Here is a 23893-nt window from a genome sequence, read left to right as displayed (position 1 = left end):
TAGAGATGGGGGAGGAAGGAGACATTTGGCTGGAGGACAAACCAACCTTGGTTTGTTACACTGGGAGAGAGCATGTCCTCCAAGCGTTCTGACCTTTGCCCCAATGGGAATAACAGAGCAAAGTGAGCCTGAAGAGAGAAGTGGCAACTAAGGGACAGTTGAGGCAACATGGACTAGTGGAGAACTTTAGGATGAGGTGGTGGCAGCTACCAGAAAGAAGCATGGCTTTTGTCGATACTGTCACCTTGGGATAAAGCCCCGTTGCCTAGTGCTAGTTAATTCCCTGAACATGAGTTCCCCAAATTAAGCAGACATGATCTGCATTTCCTCAGTGAGTAATTCAATTTTGTTTACATAGAGGTCAACATATAGCAACTCCTAAACAAATATATATGGATCTTCAACACTTTAAAAGTCATGCTCTAGGGGCAGCTGGGTGGCACAGTGGATAGAGCCCCGGCCCTGGAGTCAGGAGGACCTGAGTTCAAATCTGGCCTCAGATACTTGACACTTATTAGCTGTGTGACCCTGGGCAAGTCACTTAACCCCAATTGCCTCATCCAAAAAAAAAAAAAAAGTCATGGTCTTTTTTAGTGACTGGTTATTGAATAATCTATTTCCAAGTGCATAGGTCAATATGCACTCACTGGATTGGAAGAAAATTAGTAATTAAGTTGCATCTTTCCATTACTAAGACCTTGTGACTTAAATATATACATACATATATGTCTATACATATATACACACATATAAATACAAGTGAAATGCAACATGACTAATGCAGAAATATGTTTAATGTGATTGTATATATATATAACCTATATCAGATTGCTTTCTGTCTTAGGGAGGGGGGAGGGAGGAGAGGGACGGAGAAAAATTTGGAATTAAAAATCTCATGAAAACAAATGTTGAAAATTATCTTTACATGTAACTGGAAAATAATAAAATACCTTTATGATTTTTTAAGAGAAAATCAGCAAACACTAAAATAAAATACTAGTGAAATCACCGACCCTAGATATTTAAGCCTTCCAATGAGCTGAAAGAGAAGAGGATTGTTCTTTGACTTCTAAGACAGAAAAGACAATGAACTTTGACTGTTAAAACAGCATGGGAAGGGATGAGATGAACCAGGGGCCAGGGTGTAGGTTCGATTTCATAGAATTTAAAACTGAGGTTCCTTTTCACAGAATCTCAGTTGGATGGTCCCCCAGAGACCATCTGATCATCATTCAAAAGGCACTGATCAACTAGAGTCTCATCCTTTCCTTTTGGCTGCCTCCTTTCTGTCCGGTGACATTCTGGAGAGAGAAAAGAGATGAAAAAGAAAGGGAAGGGGAGATCACAAATGTAACTCATGAATCTGGGCCTTGCATTTGTTCTTTCATTTTAGGTGAAGGAGAGTGAAGGCTTCAACCTTGAGAGTTTCAAAAAGTCAAGAGAGTGAGTGCCCCCCCAAAAAACAAACAAAAACCATACACACCACGACAACAACAACAACAACAAAAAGAGAATGAGTCCCCAGGAAGTCTCAGAGTAGAGTCCATGCTTGGGTGTGAACTTTGTGGGACCAATGCTGAGTAGAAACTGCAGAGGGTGAAGGGGTGTAAGAGTGTGACCCTGAGGTGTTAGTGACAAATGTTTGTACTTATTCCATTCTTGATATATCTTAGAAGTAAATATCTCTTTGGGAAAACTAATTGATGTCAATTGGCTAAAAGGAACTTTACCACTAGTCCCTGGCAGCTAATAGTGACTGGACCAGGGACACAAGCTGATAGCATTAGAGAAGATAGCCCTAACCCCACAGGAGTACCCCTAGAACTCTGAGAAGGATATGTGTAGCCAGTCTCCCTCTGGGAGAGTAAGTCTAGAGCAATTACTACACGAGGTTTCAGAGAGCCTTTCACTAAAGAATCAAAGAGCCTAACATGGAGTTTTGTACATAGTAGGACCTCAATAAATCAAAAACCACATCTTAAAGGAATGCTGTCCTGATTCTCCCAACTTATTAGTTCCCTCCCCCTAGAAATTGCCTTGTATCTACTTGTCCATGTGCATGTTGTTTTATAGAATATAAGCTCCCAACAGAATGTAAGCTCCCTGAGGACAGAAATGATTTTATTTTTCTTTGCATCCCTAGACCTTAGCACTATGCCTGCCTCATAGGTATATAATCAATGCTTGTTGAATGATTTGCAGATGGGTGTCCCCATGTAAGATATGAACCTGTGACCTGTGAAAGACCTTAGTTTAAAAGGCCATGGTCTCCTACTGCTTCCGGGACCATCTCCTGTTGTCTTGATCCATAACTTACCACTGGACCCAGATGACTCCAGAGTAGAGAATGTGGCTGCTGACTGCACAACCCTGCCTCAGTTAAATCCAATTCACTGCAAGTCACGACATCACCTCCCCTCCTGATCCTCTTTGAGAATGATGGCCAAACAACAAACAACATATGTATATCTACATGGATTGTCTAAATGTAAAAAATACACAGTTCATGATCCAACCATTCTGGAGAGCAATTTGGAATTATGCCCAAAGGGCTATAAAGATATACATACCCTTTGACCCAGCAATACCACTATTAGGTCTTTCTCCCAAAGAGATCATAAAAAAGGGAAAAGGACCCACAGGTACAAAAATATTTATAGCTGCTCTTTTTGTGGTGGCAAGGAATTGGAAATTGAGGGGATGCCCATCAATTGGGGAATGGCTCAACAAGTTGTGATATATGAATGCAATGGAATACTATTGTGCTGTAACAAACGATGTGCAGGCAGATTTCAGAGAAACCTGGAAGGACTTACATGAACTGATGCTGACTGAGATAAGCAGAACCAAGAGACCATTGTACACAGTGTCAACAACATTGTGTGTTGATCAATTGTGATAGACTTGATTCTTCTCAGCAATACAATGGTTCAGGATAGTTCCAGAAGACTCATGGTGGAAAATGCTCTCCAAATCCAGAAAAAGAAAACTGTGGAATCTAGATGCAGATTGAACCATACTATTTCTATTGTTTTTGTTGTTGTTTTTCTTTTTTTGAGGTTTTTCCTTTTTGTTCTGATTCTTCTCTCACAGAATGATTAATGCAGAAATATGTTTAATGTGATTGTACATATGTAACCTATATCAGATTACTTGCTGTCTTGGGGAAGGGGGAGGGAGAAAAAATTGAAACTAAAAATCTCATAAAAACAAATGTTGAAAACCATCTCTACATGCAACTGGAAAATAATAAAATACTTTTATAGGAAAAAAATACACAGTTCACAGGGGGCATGGTAGAACTCTCTGGAATCTGGCTCACTTCTCTCTAAAGGAGACTGAGATTTCATTCTTGATGGAGGTAGCAAAAGAGCCTTGGATGGGTGTTTCCTCCTTCTCTCACATATCTCCAAGAGGAGTATCAGACTAGAATTAGATCTCCATGCCCCCTCAGATAGTGCGGCTCTGGGGTACAAGTCTGATTGACAGCAATAGCCAAGGTCACACAGAGGACACTGGAACCAGGCTCCTCAGATTCTGCATCCAACGTCCTGTCCACTATACCAACATTCCAAGTAGAAACGACTTTAGAAACCTCCTAGCCTATTTCCCTCATTTTATACACAGATGAGAAAACTGAGGACTAGAAAAGGGCAGGAATTATTTGCCCAAAGCCCGTATGTAGCAAAACGGAGATTCCGTCCAGGACTCCTGATGCCCGTCTTCTGTCCGCCACACGCGTGGGTGCTGAGCTTGCCTCTAGAGGAGGCCAAGGAGACGTGGTCCTAACTCCCAGGGCACCCAGACGCTGTGTCCGTGCCCTCCTGAGTTCCACTCACAGCCAAGTTGAACTTTCCTCTCCTTTGCTCCCCTCCACTTCCAACTTTCCTCCACCGCGCCCACCTGTTCCCAGGGGCTCCCAGTCAATGTTCCTCCCTCCCCGTAACTCCCCCGCCGCCACACCCCCATATAGGGCTGAGCCACTGGCAGCCCACGCTGCCGGTGTCATTCAGCTCGCTGATACACAGGCGCGCTCTCGGCCAGCCGGCTCCGCTCTGCTCCCCAGCCATGCCCGTGGACCTCAGTGGCACCTGGAACATGGCCAGCAATGAAAACTTCGAGGGCTACATGCTGGCTCTAGGTAGGGAAATAGTGGGAGGAGGGGTGCTCGAGGTGGGGGCGGGGGCACTCGGGAAGTGCTGGCCGGATATTCGGGTGTACCCTGGCCCGGGCGCTAACCTTACCAAGCCTTAGTGGCAAGGGGATGGATGACCTCGTTCCTGCCTGCCCTTTCTCTGTCTCTGACCCTGTCTCTGTTTAGTTCTTCCTCTCCCTCTCTCTCTTCCTTCCCCCTTCCCTCCTTTCTCTTTCTCTCCCTCTTTTTTCTCTTCCTCTTCTTCTCTCTTTTCTCTCTCTCTCTCTCTCTCCCTCTCTCTCCCTCCCTCTCTCCTTCCCTCCCTCCCTCCTTCCCTTCCCTTCCCTTCTCTGTCTCTGTCTCTGTTTCTGTCTCTCTCTCAGGATGGGACCCAGGAGGACTTACTCCCTTATAATAGGACCCACAGACTGTTTAAAAGCCAAAAAGGAACCAGTCTCCCCAAAGCAGGTGATGTGCCCTCTTAGCAGAGAGGAAAGTAGCTCAGGAAGGAGGCAGCAAGTTGGGGGGGGGGGGGCTTTGATGCTTGCCAGTCAGTCTGCTTCCACCCAGTGCTTTCAGAGAACTTAGGTGAGCAGCCTCCGGCCCTCCTGACCTTCCCCATGCCACTATTAGAAATCTGCCCTTCTGTGCTCTGGGCCAGTAACAGTCTTGACATCTGTGCTTTAGCACGTACTTGATTTCTGGAGGTCTTAGGGAAAACACAAGGAATCTAGGTTCAGAGTGAGATGAAGTATCTATCTATCTATCTATCTATCTATCTATCTATCTATCTATCTATCTATCTATCTATCTATCTATCTATCTATCTATCTATCATCTATCTATCTATCTATCATCTATTTATCACCCATCATCTATCTCTATCCTATCATTCTGCCATCTAGATAAATAGATGAGATACAATGTGCTACAGTGGAAAGATCCCAAGCTCTAGAATCAGAGAATCTAGGTGTGAATTTTCTCCCTGGTGTTTCCATATCCCTTATGTGACCTTGGGTAAGTCACCTAACCTAGACCTCAGTTTTTTCATGTGTAAAAGGTGAGCTTTTGATAGGATGGCTTCTGAGAACTCTTCCAGTTCTAAATCTCTGATCCTAAGTGAGTCAGAGAGCTCGAACACACACACACACACACACACACACACACACACACACACACACACACACACACACACCCCTTTGGAATCCAAATCCCTCTTCTGCCCCCTGGTTTTGACAATTATCTCTCTTAATGACAAAGACATTAAGTAAAAAAAAAAATTTTTTTTCGGGGCAATGGGGGTTAGGTGACTTGCCCAGGGTCACACAGCTAGCAAGTGTCAAGTGTCTGAGGCTGGATTCGATCTTGATGGCTCTTTAGGAAAATACTGGAGCTGACCTTTTAATCAAGCTTAAATCCAATCCAACAAACCTTTATTCAGCTCTTATTCCATGTCAGAAACTGTATTCATTTCTGGGTGTCTGGGAAGGATCAACAACTAGTGAAAGTCCTTGCCCTCCAGAAGTTTATAGTCTCATGGGATCATCCAGGTTCTAAAATAGTGTAGTTCTTCATCATTATGTTGGCTTAGGCTAAGGATTTTTAAAAGGTATATTATTTACCTTCTGACCAACTTTTAATTTCCCAGATAACTTCTTGAATCAGTCTCTAAATGAAATGTAGATGAGCACACTGCTTCTGTTACTATAGTAAATCCACATCTTTCCTACGCTTAGCCTAATTTAGTTTTTGTCTGCTGTTAAAGAACTGATGAATTAATACACAATAAGGGATTGGGTCTCTGTCCCACCTCTACTCCCTACACAAACCCTTTTCTCCCACACTATGAAGAGGAAATGAACATAAATGCCTTTAGCTAACTGAAAGACAGAAGTCTAATTCTGGTTGTGATGGACTCATTAATATCTAATCTCATTTCCTCTTTCTTTCCCCCCACCTTTTTCTTTTTCTTTTTTTTTTTTTTTTTTTGGTGAGGCAGTTGGGGTTAAGTGACTTGCCCAGGGTCACACAGCTAGTGTCAAGTGTCTGAGACCAGATTTGAACTCAGGTACTCCTGAATCCAAGGCCAGTGCTTTATCCACCGAGCCACCTAGCTGCCCCTTCTTTTTCTTTTTTTGGTGAGGCAATTGGGGTTATGTGACTTGCCCAAGGTCACACAGCTAGTAAGTGTCAACTGTCTGAGGTCAGATTTGAACTCAGATCCTCCTGACTCCAGGGCTGGTGCTCTATTCAGTGCACTGCCTAGCTGCCCCACCCCCTTTTTTCAAAAATGAAGGTAAGGGGCAGCTAGGTAGTGCAGTGGATAGAGCACTGGCCCTGGATTCAGGAGGACCTGAGTTCAATTCTGGCCTCAGACACTTAACACTTACTAACTGTGTGACCCTGGGCAAGTCACTTAACCCCAATTGCCCGGCCAAAAAAACAAAACAAAAATTAAGGTAATACTTAGGTCTCCAAGGGCAGAGAGAGTTTGGTTTTATACTTTCTTTATCATGAAATATGAGACATTATTAAAAATTGTTCTTGGGGCAGCTAGGAGGTACAGTGGATAGAGCACTGGCCCTGGAGTCAGGAGTACCTGAGTTCAAATCTGGCCTCAGACACTTAACACTTACTAGCTGTGTGACCCTGGGCAAGTCACTTAACCCCAATTGCCTCACTAAAAAAAAAAAAAAATTGTTCTCCCTGTGGAGCCCCTGGCTCCTGCCTAGCTTTTTGTACAGATGGTGAAGCTTTAAAAATCAGGTGAAGTTTTTAGCTTGCTTGGCTACCAAAGCTTGTTGTTAAGAAATAACAATGGCTTAAAATACACCACGGGGTAACAACATAGCTATGAGATATCTACTTAGTAAACTAGGAGGAGGAAGAGTTTTCTCTGTTTAAGCCCAGAAACACACTGTGTGAAGGTGGGTTACAAAGGAGAAATCAAAATTCCATAATAGATTAATTTAATTTATTGAATAGGGAGAGTCATTTGCCTGCTTCCCAAACTGTTTGGCTGCAATTTCCCCAAGCTTCTTCAGAAAATTAGGTGACTTGCCCAGGGTCACACAGCCAGAAAGTGAATGGGGACAGATTTTAATTCAGATTTTTCATATTCCAGATCCAACACACTACCCCACTGCACCACCTAGGGGATGATTGGAAGTATTTGAATGCTTCCAAAAGGTTTCCCAGCTTTTAGATATGTTCTGATATCTAGGTCTCTCAGTTGATAGAGCCCTAGACATGGAGTCAGGAAGACCTGGGTTTATATCCCAGAACACCTCACTTAATAGCTGTAAGGCTCCCTAGTTGTGTGACCCTGAGCAAGTCACTCAACCGCTATTTTCTCATCCATAAAATGAGAATAATGAATGCACCTACCTTCCAGGATTGTTGTAAGGATCAAATGAGATACTGCTTTTAAAAAGTCTTTCATAAACCTTAAAGCATCATGGTTCCCCTGTCTTGCTCTTTGATTTCACTTAGCTTAGGGCCCCTCTTTGAGCCAGGCAGCTCTGTTCCCCATTCCCTCAAATATCTCTCCTTAACTGTAGTCTCAGTACTTCTGCTGGTGTGCTGGTTTGGAGTCCAGAGCCATCATTTCATTGGTATGAGGAGAATAGAAACTCCATCCACTGCTGCATTATGAGAGGCATTTCTCATTAAGTGATAAGGGGATTTGCTCATGGGTACCCATAATACTGGCAGGACTTGAACTCAGGTCTTCCTGACTCCAAGTATGGTGGGCTGTCCACGGCACCGTGCTGTTTCTCTATGCTTTTATACCTTCCTGGATTTCACAATACTACCAACCTTTTCCCGCTCCTACTTATGAACCTCAACCCACTTAGCCACAGTAACCCCCTTCTTTCCTCTGATCTCCTGACAATGGCACTTGCTGTTCACACCACTCATGCCACTTAATCATATGCTGCTATATGATAGGATGGTGTAGGTGGGTACGTGAATGTCTGTGACTTGGAATTGGAAAGACCTGAATTCAAATTCAGCCTCAGACACTTACTAGTTGTGTGACTATGGGCAAATCATTAACACCTGTCTGCTTCAGTTTGCTCAACTATAAAATGGAAATAATAATATCTCCCAGGCTTGTCATGAGAATCAGAAGACATAATATTTGCAAAAACAAACAAACAAACAAAAACACTTAGCATAGTGCCTGGTTTAGTAGGCACTATATAAATGCTTATTCTCTTGCCAACAAATATGTTTGTGGAACTTCCATAAGGGCTCAGTGTCCATTACCACCTGCTCCCAAACCCCAGTGTTACAGGTGTGTGTGTGGGAGAGGGGGGGTATTGCAGGAATGTGTTCCCCATCTCTCTAAAAGGATTAAAACCTCTTCCTGAATACCTGTGAGCTGCCATTATAAATCACACCAAATCGAGGATTTGGCTTCCACTGGATTTTCTTTGGTTATAATTGAACAAAGTGCACCGATGACAATGTGAGGGATGGTGGTTGGTAAACCCAGTCAAAAGGTAAATAGCAAAAAAAAAAAAAAGACTGGCAGGGGGCAACTAGGTGGCACAATGGATAAAGCACCGGCCCTGCATTCAGGAGGACCTGAGTTCAAATCCGACCTCAGACACTTTGACAGTACTTGCGTGATCTTGGGAAAGTCATTTAACCCTCATTGCCCGGCAAAAAAAAAAAAAAAAAAAGACTGGCAGCTTTGACAGCAGCCGGAGGCGATCAGACCCCTCTTTTTCTCTGATTCTTCAAACTAAGCAAAAAGCACGGTGGGACTGGTTGCAAGCAGCCCATCATTTCAAAGCGCCACCATCCATACCTCATCAGAGTCCCGGAGGATGCAGCTCGTCCCAGCCCATGTACATTTCTCCCGTATAGTGCAAAATGCATGATGTTTCTTTTTTCTTCCAGCGCTCCCTTTCCATAAGTGTTCAGAGCCCAGTGCAAAGAGGCATCGTCAAACTACTGAATTCTAGTTCAGAGCCAAGTGCAAAGAGGCATCGTCAAACTACTGAATTCTAAGCTAACACCTGCTTGAATGTCTTGTCTCCGTTAGATCAAAGCTTACAATTTAGCAGGGGAGGCCAAACTAAGATCACATGGGCAGCACGGCACTAGGTTCCCGGGTTCTCCACTTATCCACTTATCTTATCCACTGCGCCATCTAGCGGCAAGATATAGCTTATTAAAGTAGCATCATTACTAACAGCTAAGGAAAGCCAAAGAAAACAAACCAGGAAGTCACCTTGAATTCTATTTTAACAGATTTATGTCCTTTATTGCATACCTATGAGGAAACTACTTCCTGCCGTGAAAAAAGTTTTAGTTTTTTGTTTGTTTGTTTTTTGTTTTTTGCGGGGCAATGGGGGTTAAGTGACTTGCTCAGGGTCACACAGCTAGTAAGTGTCAAGTGTCTGAGGCTGAATTTGAACTCAGGTACTCCTGAATCCAGGGCCGGTGCTTTATCCACTGCGCCACCTAGCTGCCCCCAGGTATATTTTTATATAGATTTGGCTGGTATGTGTGGGGTAGGGTTCTGAATTTTTTCTCTCTTTTTCAAAAAAATCTTTGTTACAAGACATGCCTTACTAAGTAGGAAAAAAGGGGGCAAGGCGAGAAGCATTTATTAAGCTCTTACTATATGCTAGGCACAATACTGAGGGATATATGTGTGCGTATATATGAGTGAGTATATATATGTGTGTGTATATATGAATGCACATATTTTTATAGCACCTTATGTGCTATGTAGCACCATATGTGTATAGATACATATGTATATACATAATATGCACATATATATGTATACACACATATATTGATGGGGGTATATATAAATCTCCATATACATAGATATGTGACTTCACATGTATCATTGATATATTGCTTGCATTCTCAAAGGGTGGGGAGGGGCTAGAGGGAGAAAAGGTTGGAACTCAAAATTTTAAAAAATAGATATTAAGGGGCAGCTAGGTGGCGCAATGGAAAGAGCAACTGGGGGCGGCTGGGTGGGGCAGTGGATAAAGCACCGGCCCTGGATTCAGGAGTACCTGAGTTCAAATTCGGCCTCAGACACTTGATACTAGCTGTGTGATCCTGGGCAAGTCACTTAACCCCCATTGCCCCACAAAAAAAGAAAAAAAGAAAGAAAGAAAGAAAGAGCAACTGGCCCTGGAGTCAGAAAGACCTGAGTTCAAATACTTACAGATACTTACTAGCTGTATGACCCTGGGTGAGTCACCTCAATCCAGTTGCTTAAAAAACAACAACAAAAGAATGGTAAAATAAATAAAGCATAATTATTTTTAAATTATTTTATTTTTAATTTATGGAATAAAATTAGCATTTCCATAACATAGTATGGGTTGGGGTTTTTTTTGCAGGGCAATGGGGGTTAAGTGACTTGCCCAGGGTCACACAGGTAGTAAGTGTCAAGTGTCTGAGGCCCGATTTGAACTCAGGTCCTCCTGAATCCAGGGCCAGTGCTTTATCGACTGTGCCACCTAGCTGCCCCTAGTATGGTTTTTAAAAAGACAATTGCACATGAAACTGCAAATCTATTGTGTACAACTTGCTATTCCTTTTAAATATATAATAAAGTTATTGTGTAAATTTCTTTTTTTCCTTTTTTTCTTCCCTTCCCCCACCCAAGATGGCTACCATTAGACAAAAATATGTATGTATCTGTAAAATCGTTCTATACACACTTCTGTTTATCAATTTTTTCTCTGGATGCAGATAGTGTCTCCTTTTATTTGTCCTTTGTAGTTAATTTGGGTATTTATAAGTCAAAATGACGGTCACTCAAAGTTGTTCTTAAAACAATATTGCTAAGGGGCAGCTAGCTGTGTGACCCTGGGCAAGTCACTTAACCCCAATTGCCTCACCAAAACAAAACAAAACAAAACAATATTGCTGCTACTGTATACAATGTTCTCTTGGTTCTGTTCATTTCACTCTATTTCATGAAAGTCTTTCTATATTTTTCTAAGATAATCAAGCTCATTATTTCTTACAGCACAGTAGTATTCCATCACAATCATATACCATATCAACTTGTTCAGTCATTCCCCCAATCGATGGGCATTCCCTCAATTTCCAGTTCTTTGCCACCACAAAGAGCTGCTATAAATATTTTAGAATATATTGGTGCTTTTCCTTTTTCCCTAATTATCTTTGGAAACAAGCTTAGTAGTGGTATTGCTGGATCAAAGGGTATAGACAGTTAAATAACTCTTTGGGCACAATTCCAGATTGTTCTCCAAAATGGTTGGATTACTTCACAGTTCCACCAAAAATGAATTAGTGTCCCAATTTTTCCACATCCTCTCCAACATTTGTCATTTCCCCCTTCAATCATTTTAGCTAATCTGATAGGTATAAAATGCTATCTTATGGTTATTTTAATTTGCATTTCTCTAATCGATAACAATTTAGAACATTCTTTCATATGACTATAAATTGGATTGACTTCTTTATCTAAAAACTGCCTGTTCATATCCTTTGACCACTTGTCAATTGGGGAATGACTCATATTCTTATAGGTTTTATGAAGTTCTTTATATTTTTGATATATGAGACCTTAACTGTCCATAAAATTTCCCCCCTGATTTTCTGCTTTCCTTCTGATCTTGGCTACATTTACTTATTTGTACAAATTCTTTTAAATTTAATGTAATTGAAATTATCCATTTTATACCTCACTCTGCTCTCTCTCTCTTGTTTATTCATAAATTATTCACCTATCCACAGGTCTGATAAGTATTATGTTCCATGTTCTTCCAATTTTCTTGTAATAGCTCTCTTTATAATGTAGGTCATTTATCCATTTTGACCTTGTCTTGGTAAATGCTATATGATATTGGTCTGTGCTGAATTTCTGCCAGACTACTTTCTTACCAACAACTTTTACCTAATAATGAATTCTTATCCCCCAAAACTTGTCTTTACACTTGTCAAATGCAAGGTTACTACTATAGTCATTTGCTGCTGTGGTGTATTATATGTCTACCCTGTTGTACTGATCTACCTTTCTGTTTCTTGCCAGTACCAGATAAGTTTTCATAATTACTGCCTTATAATATATTTTAAGATCTGGTACTGTTAAATCTCTTTCCTTTACATTTTTTCATTAGTTCCTTTGATATTCTTGACTTTTTATTCTTCTGAGGGAATATTGTTATTTTTAAAAATTCAGTAAAATAATTTTTGGTAATTTAATTGGGATGACATTGAATATATAAATTAGCTTAGGTAAAATTATCATTTTTATTATGTTGGTCCTGATATTATAGCAATAATAAAGTTTTTTAAGAACCATGTGATTATATCAATAGATGCAGAAAAGGTTGTTAAAGTAAAGCTCATTTCTATTTAAAAAAACACTTGAAAGTATAGGTATAATTATTTATTTATTTTTTTTAGACTTTTTTTTTTTTAGTGAGGCAATTGGGGTTAAGTGACTTGCCCAGGGTCACACAGCTAGTGTTAAGTGTCTGAGGCCGGATTTGAACTCAGGTACTCCTGACTCCAGGGCCGGTGCTTTATCCACTGCGCCACCTAGCCACCCCTAGGTATAATTATTTTAAAAAATATATTTATGTACAGAACAGAATCAAGGATCAAGTCCTGCCTCTGACAGATGTTGACTGTATGACCTTGGACAAGCCACTTGACATTTCTATCCTCCTAGCCAACTTTTTGACTCTAAGTTACAGAAAAGGTGATGATCTGAATGCATGGAGGAAATGTCTTCTTTGGGATTTCACAAAAGCATTAAAGTCACAGATCAGATTAAAAAAAAAAGGGGGGTGGAGTATAAATAAGATAAATAAGTGTCACTAGCTATCCAAACAGAGTCATGGATATATAATTTTATATATATCATTCAACCTTTTTTTTTAATAGAAAAAAGCACAATTTGAATTCAGCAAACCTTACTTAGCACCTACTGTATACAAGGCACTAGAGTAGGAAATAGAAATACTAAGTAAAAGCAAATTAGTCCTTGCCCACAAAGAGCTTACATTCTACTAGGGTATGTAGCATGTACCCAGATGCATTAAAACAAATGAACAAAGAAACATAGTAATAGAAAGAAGGAGAGAGAGCACTAAGCATTGAGGGAAATCAGGGAAGGCTTCAGGTAGGAGATATTACCTGAGGTGGCTCTTGAAGGAAAGGGAAATGAACGAGCAACTATTAAATGCCTACTGTATACCAGGCACTGTACTAAGCATTTTACACATCGTTGAAAATTTCTGAGTGGTAACATGATGGGACCAGATCTGTTGTTTAGGAATATCAATTCTAGATCAGGAGAACCAAGAAGTCATGAATCCTTTTTCCAGGAGGAGAGAACAGTGTCCCAGACCAAAAGGGAACTGGTGTTTCAATCTCTCTGAACCTGTGTAACTCTCTCAGAGGACCAGTAGCACTAGAGTCAACCAGTAGTCTTCTGAAACTCCCAGCCATAAACTAGCCAATAGACACAAACCTGGTCAGGAACTTACAGAACTTAGATCCAGGGAGGGGGGTGCAGTGAACAGACCTCCCCAGATCTTACCACTTTGGGGGCACTGAAAGTTTTGCAAGTCTCCAGTCAGAGTTATGAAAGCAACAGAAGAATATAAGAAGACAGATGTTCAGGCCAAACATTTCCCCTCACCTAAAGAGTACAGCACCCAGCAGTAATGTAAAGTCCAAAGTTAAGAAGTAGGCTGGAAAAATAACAAAAAAAAACAAACAAAAAAGAAAATGATCACAAAGAGCTACAACGGTGACAGGGAAGCTCAAGACACAAACTCAGAAGAAGACAACAACTCAAAATCATCTACAAGCAAAATCTCAAAGAGAAATGTACCTTGGACACAAACTCAGCACAAATTCCTAGAAGAGTTAAAGAAGCATTAAAAAAAAAAGATTTTAAAAGCCAAATGATACCAATAGAAGAAAGATGGGAAAAGACATAAAAACCAGGAAAGAATTATATGAAAAAAAGATGTATCAGCTTGGGAAAAGAAGTACAAAACCATACTGAAGAGAATAATTCCTTGAAAGTTAGAATTGGCCAAATGAAAGCTAATGACTCCATGACACATCAAGAAATAATCAAAGTCAAAAGACTGAAAATAAACTGAAGAAAATATGAAATATAGCAAAAACAACTGACCTGGAAAACAGATCAAGGAGAGGTAATTTAAGAATCACTGGACTGCCTGAAAGTCACGAACAAAAAATTGTCCTAGACATAATATTTCAAGAAACTATAAAAGAAAGATCAGAGAGCAAAGTAGACATTGAAAAAATCCACTGGCGACCTTCTGATAGAAACCCCCAAATGAGGGGGCAGCAGGTGGTGCAGTGGATAGAGCACCGGCCCTGGAGTCAGGAGGACTTGAGTTCAAATCTGGTCTCAGACACTTGACACTTACTAGCTGTGTGACATTGGGCAAGTCATTTAACCCTCATTGCTCCACACAACAAACAAACAAACAAACCACCTTTAACTATAAGAAGAGAATCTTCATGTCTTAATCAATAAACATTTATGAAGTACCTACAATGTGCCAGTACTGTGGATACAAAAAGGGTCAAAAGACAGTCCCTGTCCTCAAATAGTTTATAGTCTAACAGGGGAGACAACATGCAAACAAATATGTATAAACAAACTATGTACAGGAAAAACAAGAAATAATTAAGAAGGTGCTAGAATTCTTATGGAAGGGAATGAATGACAATAGTGATACTAACTCACTTTGTGTAGGAGTAAATCTCAGTGCTTTACATATATGACCTTTGAGTCTTGTCACATCACTATAAGAGGTGAACTAATATTATCCCCACTTTATAGATAAGAACACTGAGACTTAGAGTGGTAAAGGGATTTACCCAGGTTCCTATAGTCAGGCAGTACAGATCAGGGCTTCTTAAAATTTTTTCACTCACGACCCCTTTTCACCCAAGAACTTTTTATGTGACCCCAGTATATAGGTATACATAACTGTTTGCTATTGCTAAATTTTTTGAGACCCCCACATTCAGTTACCATTGAGACCCACAGTTTAAAGAAGCTTTGCCTTAGATGAGATTCGAATCTAGGTCTTCCTAAGTCACACAGGATTCTCCAACATACATTGATTCCTAAACCCCTTAGAGCCTGAATGATAAAATGAAGCTCTAATTTCAGATACCCATTTCTTTTTGGAGGTCATCATGGTTAGTATCTTACCCAGGGCCATACAATTACGTGTCTGAAGCTGGCTTTGAACTGAGGTCCTCTGAACTCCAGAACTAGTGCTATATTCGCTGCACCACCTGGCTGCCCCAGTGATTCCTGTTTCAAGGAAGGAAAATAACACTATGGCCCCTTGATATTTCTACCAGGGTCTATCTTCTGTATACTTTATTCTCCAAGTCACATATTGGAATGAATATCAGTCCTCATGACCTCTTTCTAGGAAGACAGGGAAATAAGAATTTCTAAGTACTAGCTGTACTGGGCTCTGCATCATCAACCAGCTAGGACATCATGTTTCTTTGGCCAGCCAGCACAAGGATTAAAAACCAGGGGTTAACCAGCACATTCTCTCTTCTGGATTGAAGGCTTTCTAGTATGTGTATAGATTTTTTTTTTCTTTCCTGTATTGGTTGTTAGCACTGGAATATATGTTGATAGTGGTAGGAAATACCTATTCTAATTTAAAATCTCCTGATACATGTGTGTTTTTATTTGATTTTAATCTAGCTACTAGTAACCCCCCCAGATTACCCAGATTATATTTGGAGGTGGGGTATAGACCCCGGTGGGTTGTGGGGGCATGATGCAGGATGTGAGTAACCCCTTTCAAGCACTCTTCTAGACAAACACCCAATCCCTCAGCCCAATACTTTATTAATTCTTGATCTTTGATTAATTGATTAATTCTTGATTCTTGATCTTTCAGGGTTCAAAAGGCAGTCGAGGGGGCAGCTAGGTGGCACAGTGGATAAAAAGCACCAGGGGGCAGCTAGATGGCGCAGTGGTTAAAGCACCGGCCCTGGATTCAGGAGTACCTGAGTTCAAATCCGGCCTCAGACACTTGACACTTACTAGCTGTGTGACCCTGGGCAAGTCACTTAACCCCCTATTGCCTGCAAAAAAAAAAAAAGAAGAAGAAGAAGAAGAATAAAAAGCACCAGCCCTGGATTCAGGAGGATCTGAGTTCAAGTCCAGCCTCAGACACTTGACATTTACTAGCTGTGTGACCCTGGGCAAGTCACTTAACCCTCATTGTCCTGCAAAAAACCAAAAGGCAATGTAAGGGCTTATGTTCTGCAGTAACCTCAGAAATGAATGACTGAAAGCACAAAAATGGTCAAGCCTCCAACCTGATATATAAAAACAAGGAAATCTTTTTTTCCTTTTTCCATAAAACTTTTTTTTCCTCTCTCAAAACCCAGATGTATAGGCTTAGACAAATATAAACATTATTGGTTAATTAATAGTAATACATAATGAAGAAACATGAAAAAACATTTAATCGGTATATTTGGCTGCAATGGGGCTCTCAACAAGAGCCACCTGGGAAATTAGAGGCTAGTCTAAGACCCAAATTGGAATTCCATTGCCAACAGGCAACCTACCAAGGATTCTCTTTCTTCCAGTCAAGTCCTTCCAGTCCTTTGTGATCTTCTTCTTCTTCTTCTTTTTTTAGTGAGGCAATTGGGGTTAAGTGACTTGCCCAGGGTCACACAGCTAGTAAGTGTTAAGTGTCTGAGGTTGGATTTGAACTCAGGTTCTCCTGACTCCAGGGCCAGTGCTCTATCCACTGCACTGCCTAGCTGCCCCACTTTGTGATCTTCTTAAAGCTATAGTATCATTGTCCAAGATCCCTACAGGCTGTTTTAGCTGGGGTTATATTTGTGTATACTTATACATGTAGTATTGGCTTCCTCCCAAAAAAGAAAAAAAGTATGTTCCTTGAGGGAAAAGGCAGTTGGATTTTTGTCTGTCCTCATATCCTTTTCAGTCATGTTTGACTCTCCATGACCCAATTTGGGGTTTTCTTGTCAAAGATCCTGGAGTGGGTTTGCCATTTCCTTCTTCAGCTCATTTTACAGATGAGGAAACTGAGGCAGACAAGGTGGAGTGACTTGCCCAGAGTCACACAGCTAGTAAGTGTCAAGTGAGGTTGGATTTGAACTCAGGTCCTTCTGACTCTAAGTCTGGTGCTTTATCCACTGTACCACCTAGTTGTCTGCTAGACTGCCTTTTGAACCCTGAAAGATCAAGAATTAATAAGGTATGGGGCAGCTAGGTGGTGAAGTGGATAGAGCACCGGCCCTGGATTCAGGACTACCTGAGTTCAAATCCGACCTCAGGCACTTAACACTTAGCTGTGTGACCCTGGGCAAGTCACTTAACCCCAATTGCCTCACTAAAAAAAAAAAAAAAAAGAATTAATAAGGTATTTGTTATAGTTACATAGTAGAAACAAGTATTTGTCAATTGACTTAAGGTTCTTAAACATATAGATCTAATTAGCTTTGACTAGCTAAACTTTTTTTTAAGGTTTACAAAACAATTTATATGTTATCTCATTTGATGTAAAGACATGTTTTGTTTTGTTTTTTACAACAGATCCATGATTTCATTGATATAGGGAATTTCCTGTGAGAAAACTCCCTTTATCAACATTTGGCTAAACTTTTTAAAGGCACTACTAGTCACGTGCTGTCTAAATATTTTTGTAATGGGGTAGGTGAAGCACAGTGGAAAGAATCCTAGATTTGAAATAAGATCTGGGTTCGAATTCTGACCTGTTGCTTGCTACTTCAGGATGGAATGGTACTTATGAAAGAGCACTGGTTCAAAGGACCTCAATTTGAATCCCGCCCTGATCCCCATCTCTGCCTCCTGGTTTCCCTGGCTTCCTTTAAGTCTTGCCTTCTGCTAGGAGCTTTTCTTGGTTACTTTAAATGCTGGTGTCTTCCCTTGGAGATTACAACCAAGATATACTGCGTATATCTTGTTTGTAATGTGTTGTCCCTGGAATTAGATTGTAAAGTCCTTGAGGGCAGGGACTATGTCCTTTCTTAAAATCTCCCCAGCATTTAGCACAGTGCTTAGCACTTCATGCCTGTGTGACCTTGGGAGGTGACTTCATCTACCTGGGCCTTAGCTCCCTTCTCTGTAAAGAGACTAGAACATTTATGAGTTTCCTTTCAGCTTTATGAATATGAACTGAACTATTAATGCTTTTTTGTTTACACATTAATTTCCAAATATGTCTCTATCCGACAAATGAGCCCTTGATAAAAAGAACTTATAAAGAGAAGGGAAGGGCAGCTAGGTGGCACAGTGGATAGAGCACCAGCCCTGGATTCAGGAGGACCTGAGTTCAAATCCGACCTCAGACACTTGACACTTACTGGCTGTGTGACCCTGGGCAAGTCACTTAACCCCAATTGCCTCACTAAAAAAAAACAAGTAATCACAGCCTATTGGTTCTCAGGGATCTGCTAAGGGGAGTGCCAGATTCCTGTCTGCCACAAACACTGTCCCCTGTAATTTGCTACATTGAAAACCTTTCCTGAGCTCCTACTCTATGACAGAGGTTCTTAACCTGGAGTCTATGAGATTGTTTTTTAATTAATTAATTTTTTTTTAAATTTTAGTGAGGCAATTGGGTTAAGTGACTTGCCCAAGGTCACACAGCTAGTAAGTGTTAAGTGTCTGAGGCCGGATTTGAACTCAGGTCCTCCTGACTCCAGGGCTGGTGCTCTATCCACTGTGCCACGTAGCTGCCCCATATGAGATTGTTTTTTAAAAAAATATTTTACCTAAATAGACTTAGTTTCTTTTCAAAGTGTTCCAAAAGTCTTAGTGCAGTCTGCATCAAGATTTTTGGGACACACTGTCTTTTTATTCTATGCATTTAGGAACAAGATTCTGAGACAGGGTCCATAGGGTTCATCAGCTCACCCAAGGGGCCTGGGACATACAAAAAAAGATAAAGTACCCCTGATCTTTAGCCCTGTCTGAACTCTTTATCCATTTATTCTCACTTGCTTTCCCTCAGATAACCTCTTTTTAAAAAAATTAATATCTTTCCCCAGTTACATGTAAAAATAATTTTAAGCAGATGACCTCTTGACAGAGGTGAGACCTGACACTTTCCACAAGTATTGACAACAAATTACCCTGACTCTCTTGGGGGTGAACATCCTAGGCTGCTTTTGAGTCAGCTGCCAAATTATTACCTGGTTTCAAATTAGCCAAAATTGACAATTGAGATTTTTCTTCACTTACTTTCAAGGCATCGACTTTGCTACACGAAAGATAGCAAAGATGGTGAAGCCACAGAAAGTGATCAAACAAGATGGTGACAGCTTCACTATCCATACACTCAGCACTTTCCGTAACTACCTTGTCCAGTTTAAAGTTGGAGAAGAATTTGATGAGGATACCAGAGGCTTAGATAACAGAAAATGCAAGGTAAGGATGGAGAAAGTTACTGATATCTGATACTCAAGAGATCTTTGGCCCACAAGCATCCCTCGGACCAAACCTCATCTTCTCTTTCTACAGAGTTTGGTAACATGGGACAATGATAGACTCACCTGTGTCCAGAAGGGGGAAAAGAGGAACAGAGGTTGGACCCACTGGATTGAAGGGGATGAATTACACCTGGTATTTGTCAATTACATGTTTCCTTTTGCTGGAAGACAGAGCTTCTCATGCTGGTGTCCATAGAACCCCCCATCTCTCAAAGGGTTGTGGATCAATTTGGGTGGGAAAAATTACATATTTATTTTTAGTAACTGTTGGTTTCCTTAGTAATCCTATGTCTTTTTTGGGGGGAGGCAGTTGGGGTTAAGTGACTTGCCCAAGATCACACAACTAGAAAGTGTCTGAAGCTGAATTTGAACTCAAGTCCTCCTGACTCCAGGTTCAGTGCTCTATTCACTATGTCACAATCTTCTGTCTTTTATTTTATGCATTTAACAACATGATTCTGAGAAGGGGTCTGTAGATTTTACCAGACTGACTGCCAAAGTTGTCGCATATGCATGTGTGTGCACACGTGCGTGCGCACACACACACACACACACACACACAGAGTTAAAAATCCCTGCTTTAAAGATAGATTGTTGTATAGGCTACATGAAATCAAAATCAAAAACTTGAACCTAAATTGCAAGATGGTTACTTCTAGTTTCTCTTTCTCCCTTCTATATCCTATTTTTTCCCTTTCCAACCAGTGATTTCATTGGAATAGGAAATTCCTGGTAAGGGAACTCCCTCCATTCATCAATCTGCATATATTAAGTGCCTAGTGTTTGCCAGACACCCTTCTTGACTTTGGGAATACAAACAAAACAACTCCTTCCCTCAAGGAGTTAAGGGACAGCTCCTGCCTCTGTCATAAGAGTCAGGGGTTAGCAACTCCTTGATGGACAGCTCCTGCCTCTGCCTTAAGAGTCAGGGGTCAGCTAATCCTTACTAACTTAGAGTCTTAGAGCAGCAGTTCTCAAAGTGTTGTCCATCCCTGAGTCTCTTTCAAGGGGTCCATTAGGTCAAGACTATTTTCACAATAATACTAAGAAGGTTTCATTTCTAATATGGTAAACATCAATAGACATAAATAATCATTTAGAGTAAAGCTCTTGGGGGGGGTCCCCAATTTTTAAAATTAAAAAAATTTTTTTGTTTTATGTTTTTTGCAGAGCAATGAGGGTTAAGTGACTAGCCCAGGGTCACACAGCTAGTGTCAAGTGTCTGAATCTGGATTTGAACTCAGGTCCTCCTGAATCTAAGGCCAGTGCTTTATCCACTGCGCCACCTAGCTGCCCCGGGTCCCCAATTTTTAAGAGTGAAAAGTGATTCTGAGACAGGTAGAGGCTGCTGGATAGCAGAGTGGATAGAAGGCTGGGTCTGGAATGAGGAAGACATGAGTTCAAATTTGACCTCAGACACTAACTCTGGGACCCTGGGCAAGTCACTTAACTTAGTTTCCTCAACTGTAAAATAGAGATGATAATAGCACTTTCCTTTCAGGGTTGTTGTGAGGCACAAATGAAATAATATGAGGCAGCTAGGTGGTGCAATGGATAAAGCATTGGCCCTGGATTCAGGAGGACCTGAGTTCAAATTTGACCTCAGACATTTGACACTTACTAGCTGTGTGACCCTGGGCAAATCACTTAACCCTCATTGCCCCCCCCCCTCAAAGAATGATTTGTTAAAAAAAAAAACAAATGAAATAATATTTATTAAGTATTTAGCACAGTGCTTGGCATATTTGTTGTTGAGGCATTTCAGTCACATCTGACTCTTCGTGACTTCATTTGGGGTTTTCCTGACAAGGATACTGGAGTGGTTTGCTATTTCCTTCTATAGCTCATTTTACTGATGAGGAAACTGAGGCAGACAGGGTGAAGTGATTTGGTTAGGGTGACACAGCCAGTATGTGGCAGAGGTCCTGCTGATTCTGAGGGTAGTTCTTTTTCCACCATGTCTCTGCCCGAGTCTTCTTGCCCTTATGCATGTCTGTCATAGTAGCTAAACTAATGATGAGCACTTTTTGTGTGATATTGAGTGTTGTTTTCATTTGCTATTTTATATTCCCCCAATTACACGTAAAAACAATTTTTAACATCCATTAAAAAAATGTTTGAGTTCCAAATTCCCTCCCTATCTCCCTCATTGAGAAGGCAAAACAATTCCATATAAGCTTATATATGTATTGTGGTAAAATATGAAAGTTTTTAACAGTCGGTTAGGATAAGTGAAAGACGCCAGTTTTTCAAGGACCACCCTTTTGGGGAGGAGATGAACAGTCTGCCTGCTGCGCATGTCAGACTGCCTGCCGGGTACAGTCCGCCTGCTGCGCATGTCAGACTGCCTGCCAGGTACAGTGCGCCTGCTGCGCATGTCAGACTGCCTGCCGGGTTTTTTTGGACTTCCGGGGTGGAGAGAACGGGAGTAGCCTTTTTTTGCCGGCTTGGCGGGACTCCGGGCGGCGCGGCACAGACGGTCTGACTCACTCCAAAGGTGGCCTAAATCGGTTTGGTGAGTTTTTATAAGGAATATAGACAGCCTAGATTTAAGACGATTTGTACTGTATTTCTGTTTTCCTATCCTTCTAATCAACAACACCTTATATACAATAAAGGCTCTATCTAGAAAACCAGAAGCTTCTTCCATTTACTAGTCTGGGAGATGAATTAAGGGAAGGGTTAAGTAGGGGAGATTTATGATCTAATATCCAATTTTAAATCTCACAGTATAGTCATGTAAAATACAACAATGAATATTTTAAAGCTCTTACTATGTGCCAAGCACTGTGTTAGGTCACACTGATATTGTGCTTTATAAATATCTTTGATTCCCTCCCCCAGCCCCCATTAATGGTAGGTGGGATACACCTTGCAATATGTTTTGCTCAAACACCACAAAGCTCCTGCCAAAAGCCCATGGTGCCTTGGTACTGAGTCCCGTGGCTTGTGGCCAAGCTTGACAAGTTGGTAATTAATCCATCTAAGATCTCAGGGAAGAGACTGTGTTCTTGAATGCTGAGCTCACCCTTTTTTCTTCTCTCCCTCGAACCCCTTCTTCCCTTCCATGTCTGACTCCAGGAAATGTTCTGTGAAGGCCAAGTGTGCAAACAGACGTTCCAGAGAGCCTGAGGGAGAAAGCCAATGCTGAGTGTGTATATCCACCCTGAGGAGACCTGTAGCTTTAACTGAGCTGATGCCAAACAACCTTACAAGGGCTGGTGGAGCAGAAGACTAACGCCCTCTTCTCTCTTTTTATTAACCTTGCCTGCAGATATTGTCACAACTTCAGTCTGGCCAGTTACAATAAACTTTTTTCTAAACAACTCGAGTGCTCTGTTGTTATGGGTCCAAAGGGACCATGATCATAGATATAGAGGAGGAAGGGACCTTGGAGGCCGTGTGGTCCAACCCCAATATTTTACAGAAAAGGAAACTGAACCCCAGAAAAAGGAAGTGATTCACCCAGGGCCAGGGAGACAGATGTGAGATTTGAAACCTGGTTCTCATTTTACAGATGAGGAACTGAGGAAACAGGATTAAGTAATTTACCCAGGGTCACACAGCTACTAAGTTTCTGGGGTGGGATTTGAACTCATGATGCTGGGTCTTCTTCATTCCAAGGCCAGTGCTCTATCCACTTCACCACCTAGTTGCCCACCTGGGATATAGTAGGCATTTATTTATTATTATTATTTTTTTTTTGTGGGACAATGAGGGTTAAGTGACTTGCCCAGGACCACATAACCAGTAAGTGTCAGTAAGTGTCAAGTGTCTGAGGTCAGATTTGAACTCGGGTCCTCCTGAATCCAGGGCCTGTGCTTCATCCACTGCGCCACCTAGCTGCCCCTTATAGTAGGCATTTTTTAAAAAATTTGTTATTTTGAGCTTAAGAAATAAAACAAGCATTTCCATAACAGTAGAATAGGGAAAAAAAAGATGATTGCACATGGAACTGCAAATCTATTATGTATAACTTGCTATTCCTTTTAAATATATAGTAAAATTATCATGTATGTTTCTTTTTTCTTCCTTTCCCTCCCCCACACCACCCTAAAGATGACTACCATTAGACAAAAAAAATATGTATATGCACATACATATATATGTAAATCCATACTATATATACTTCTATGTATCATTTCTTTCTCTGGATGCAGATAGCATCTTCCTTCATGTGTCCTTTGTAGTTAATTTGGGTATTTATAATAGTCAAAG

General features: G+C 40.9%; 1 protein-coding gene across 1 annotated transcript; it reads left to right on the top strand.

Annotated features, from left to right (window-relative positions):
- Window positions 1-3979: 3979 nt before the first annotated feature.
- Window positions 3980-22992, top strand: RBP7 (retinol binding protein 7). Its single transcript, XM_043997224.1, has 4 exons — window positions 3980-4141; window positions 19435-19613; window positions 19707-19808; window positions 22757-22992. The coding sequence occupies exons 1-4, from the start codon at window positions 4069-4071 to the stop codon at window positions 22805-22807; spliced, it is 405 nt and encodes a 134-aa protein (XP_043853159.1). The 5' UTR covers window positions 3980-4068; the 3' UTR covers window positions 22808-22992.
- The last annotated feature ends 901 nt before the right edge of the window (window positions 22993-23893 follow it).

The sequence above is a fragment of the Dromiciops gliroides genome, chromosome 3, assembly GCF_019393635.1.
Source record: "Dromiciops gliroides isolate mDroGli1 chromosome 3, mDroGli1.pri, whole genome shotgun sequence".
NCBI classification, from domain to species: Eukaryota; Metazoa; Chordata; class Mammalia; order Microbiotheria; family Microbiotheriidae; genus Dromiciops; species Dromiciops gliroides.
Note: the sequence above shows the minus strand (reverse complement) of the source record. Positions and strands in the feature narration are given on the sequence as shown.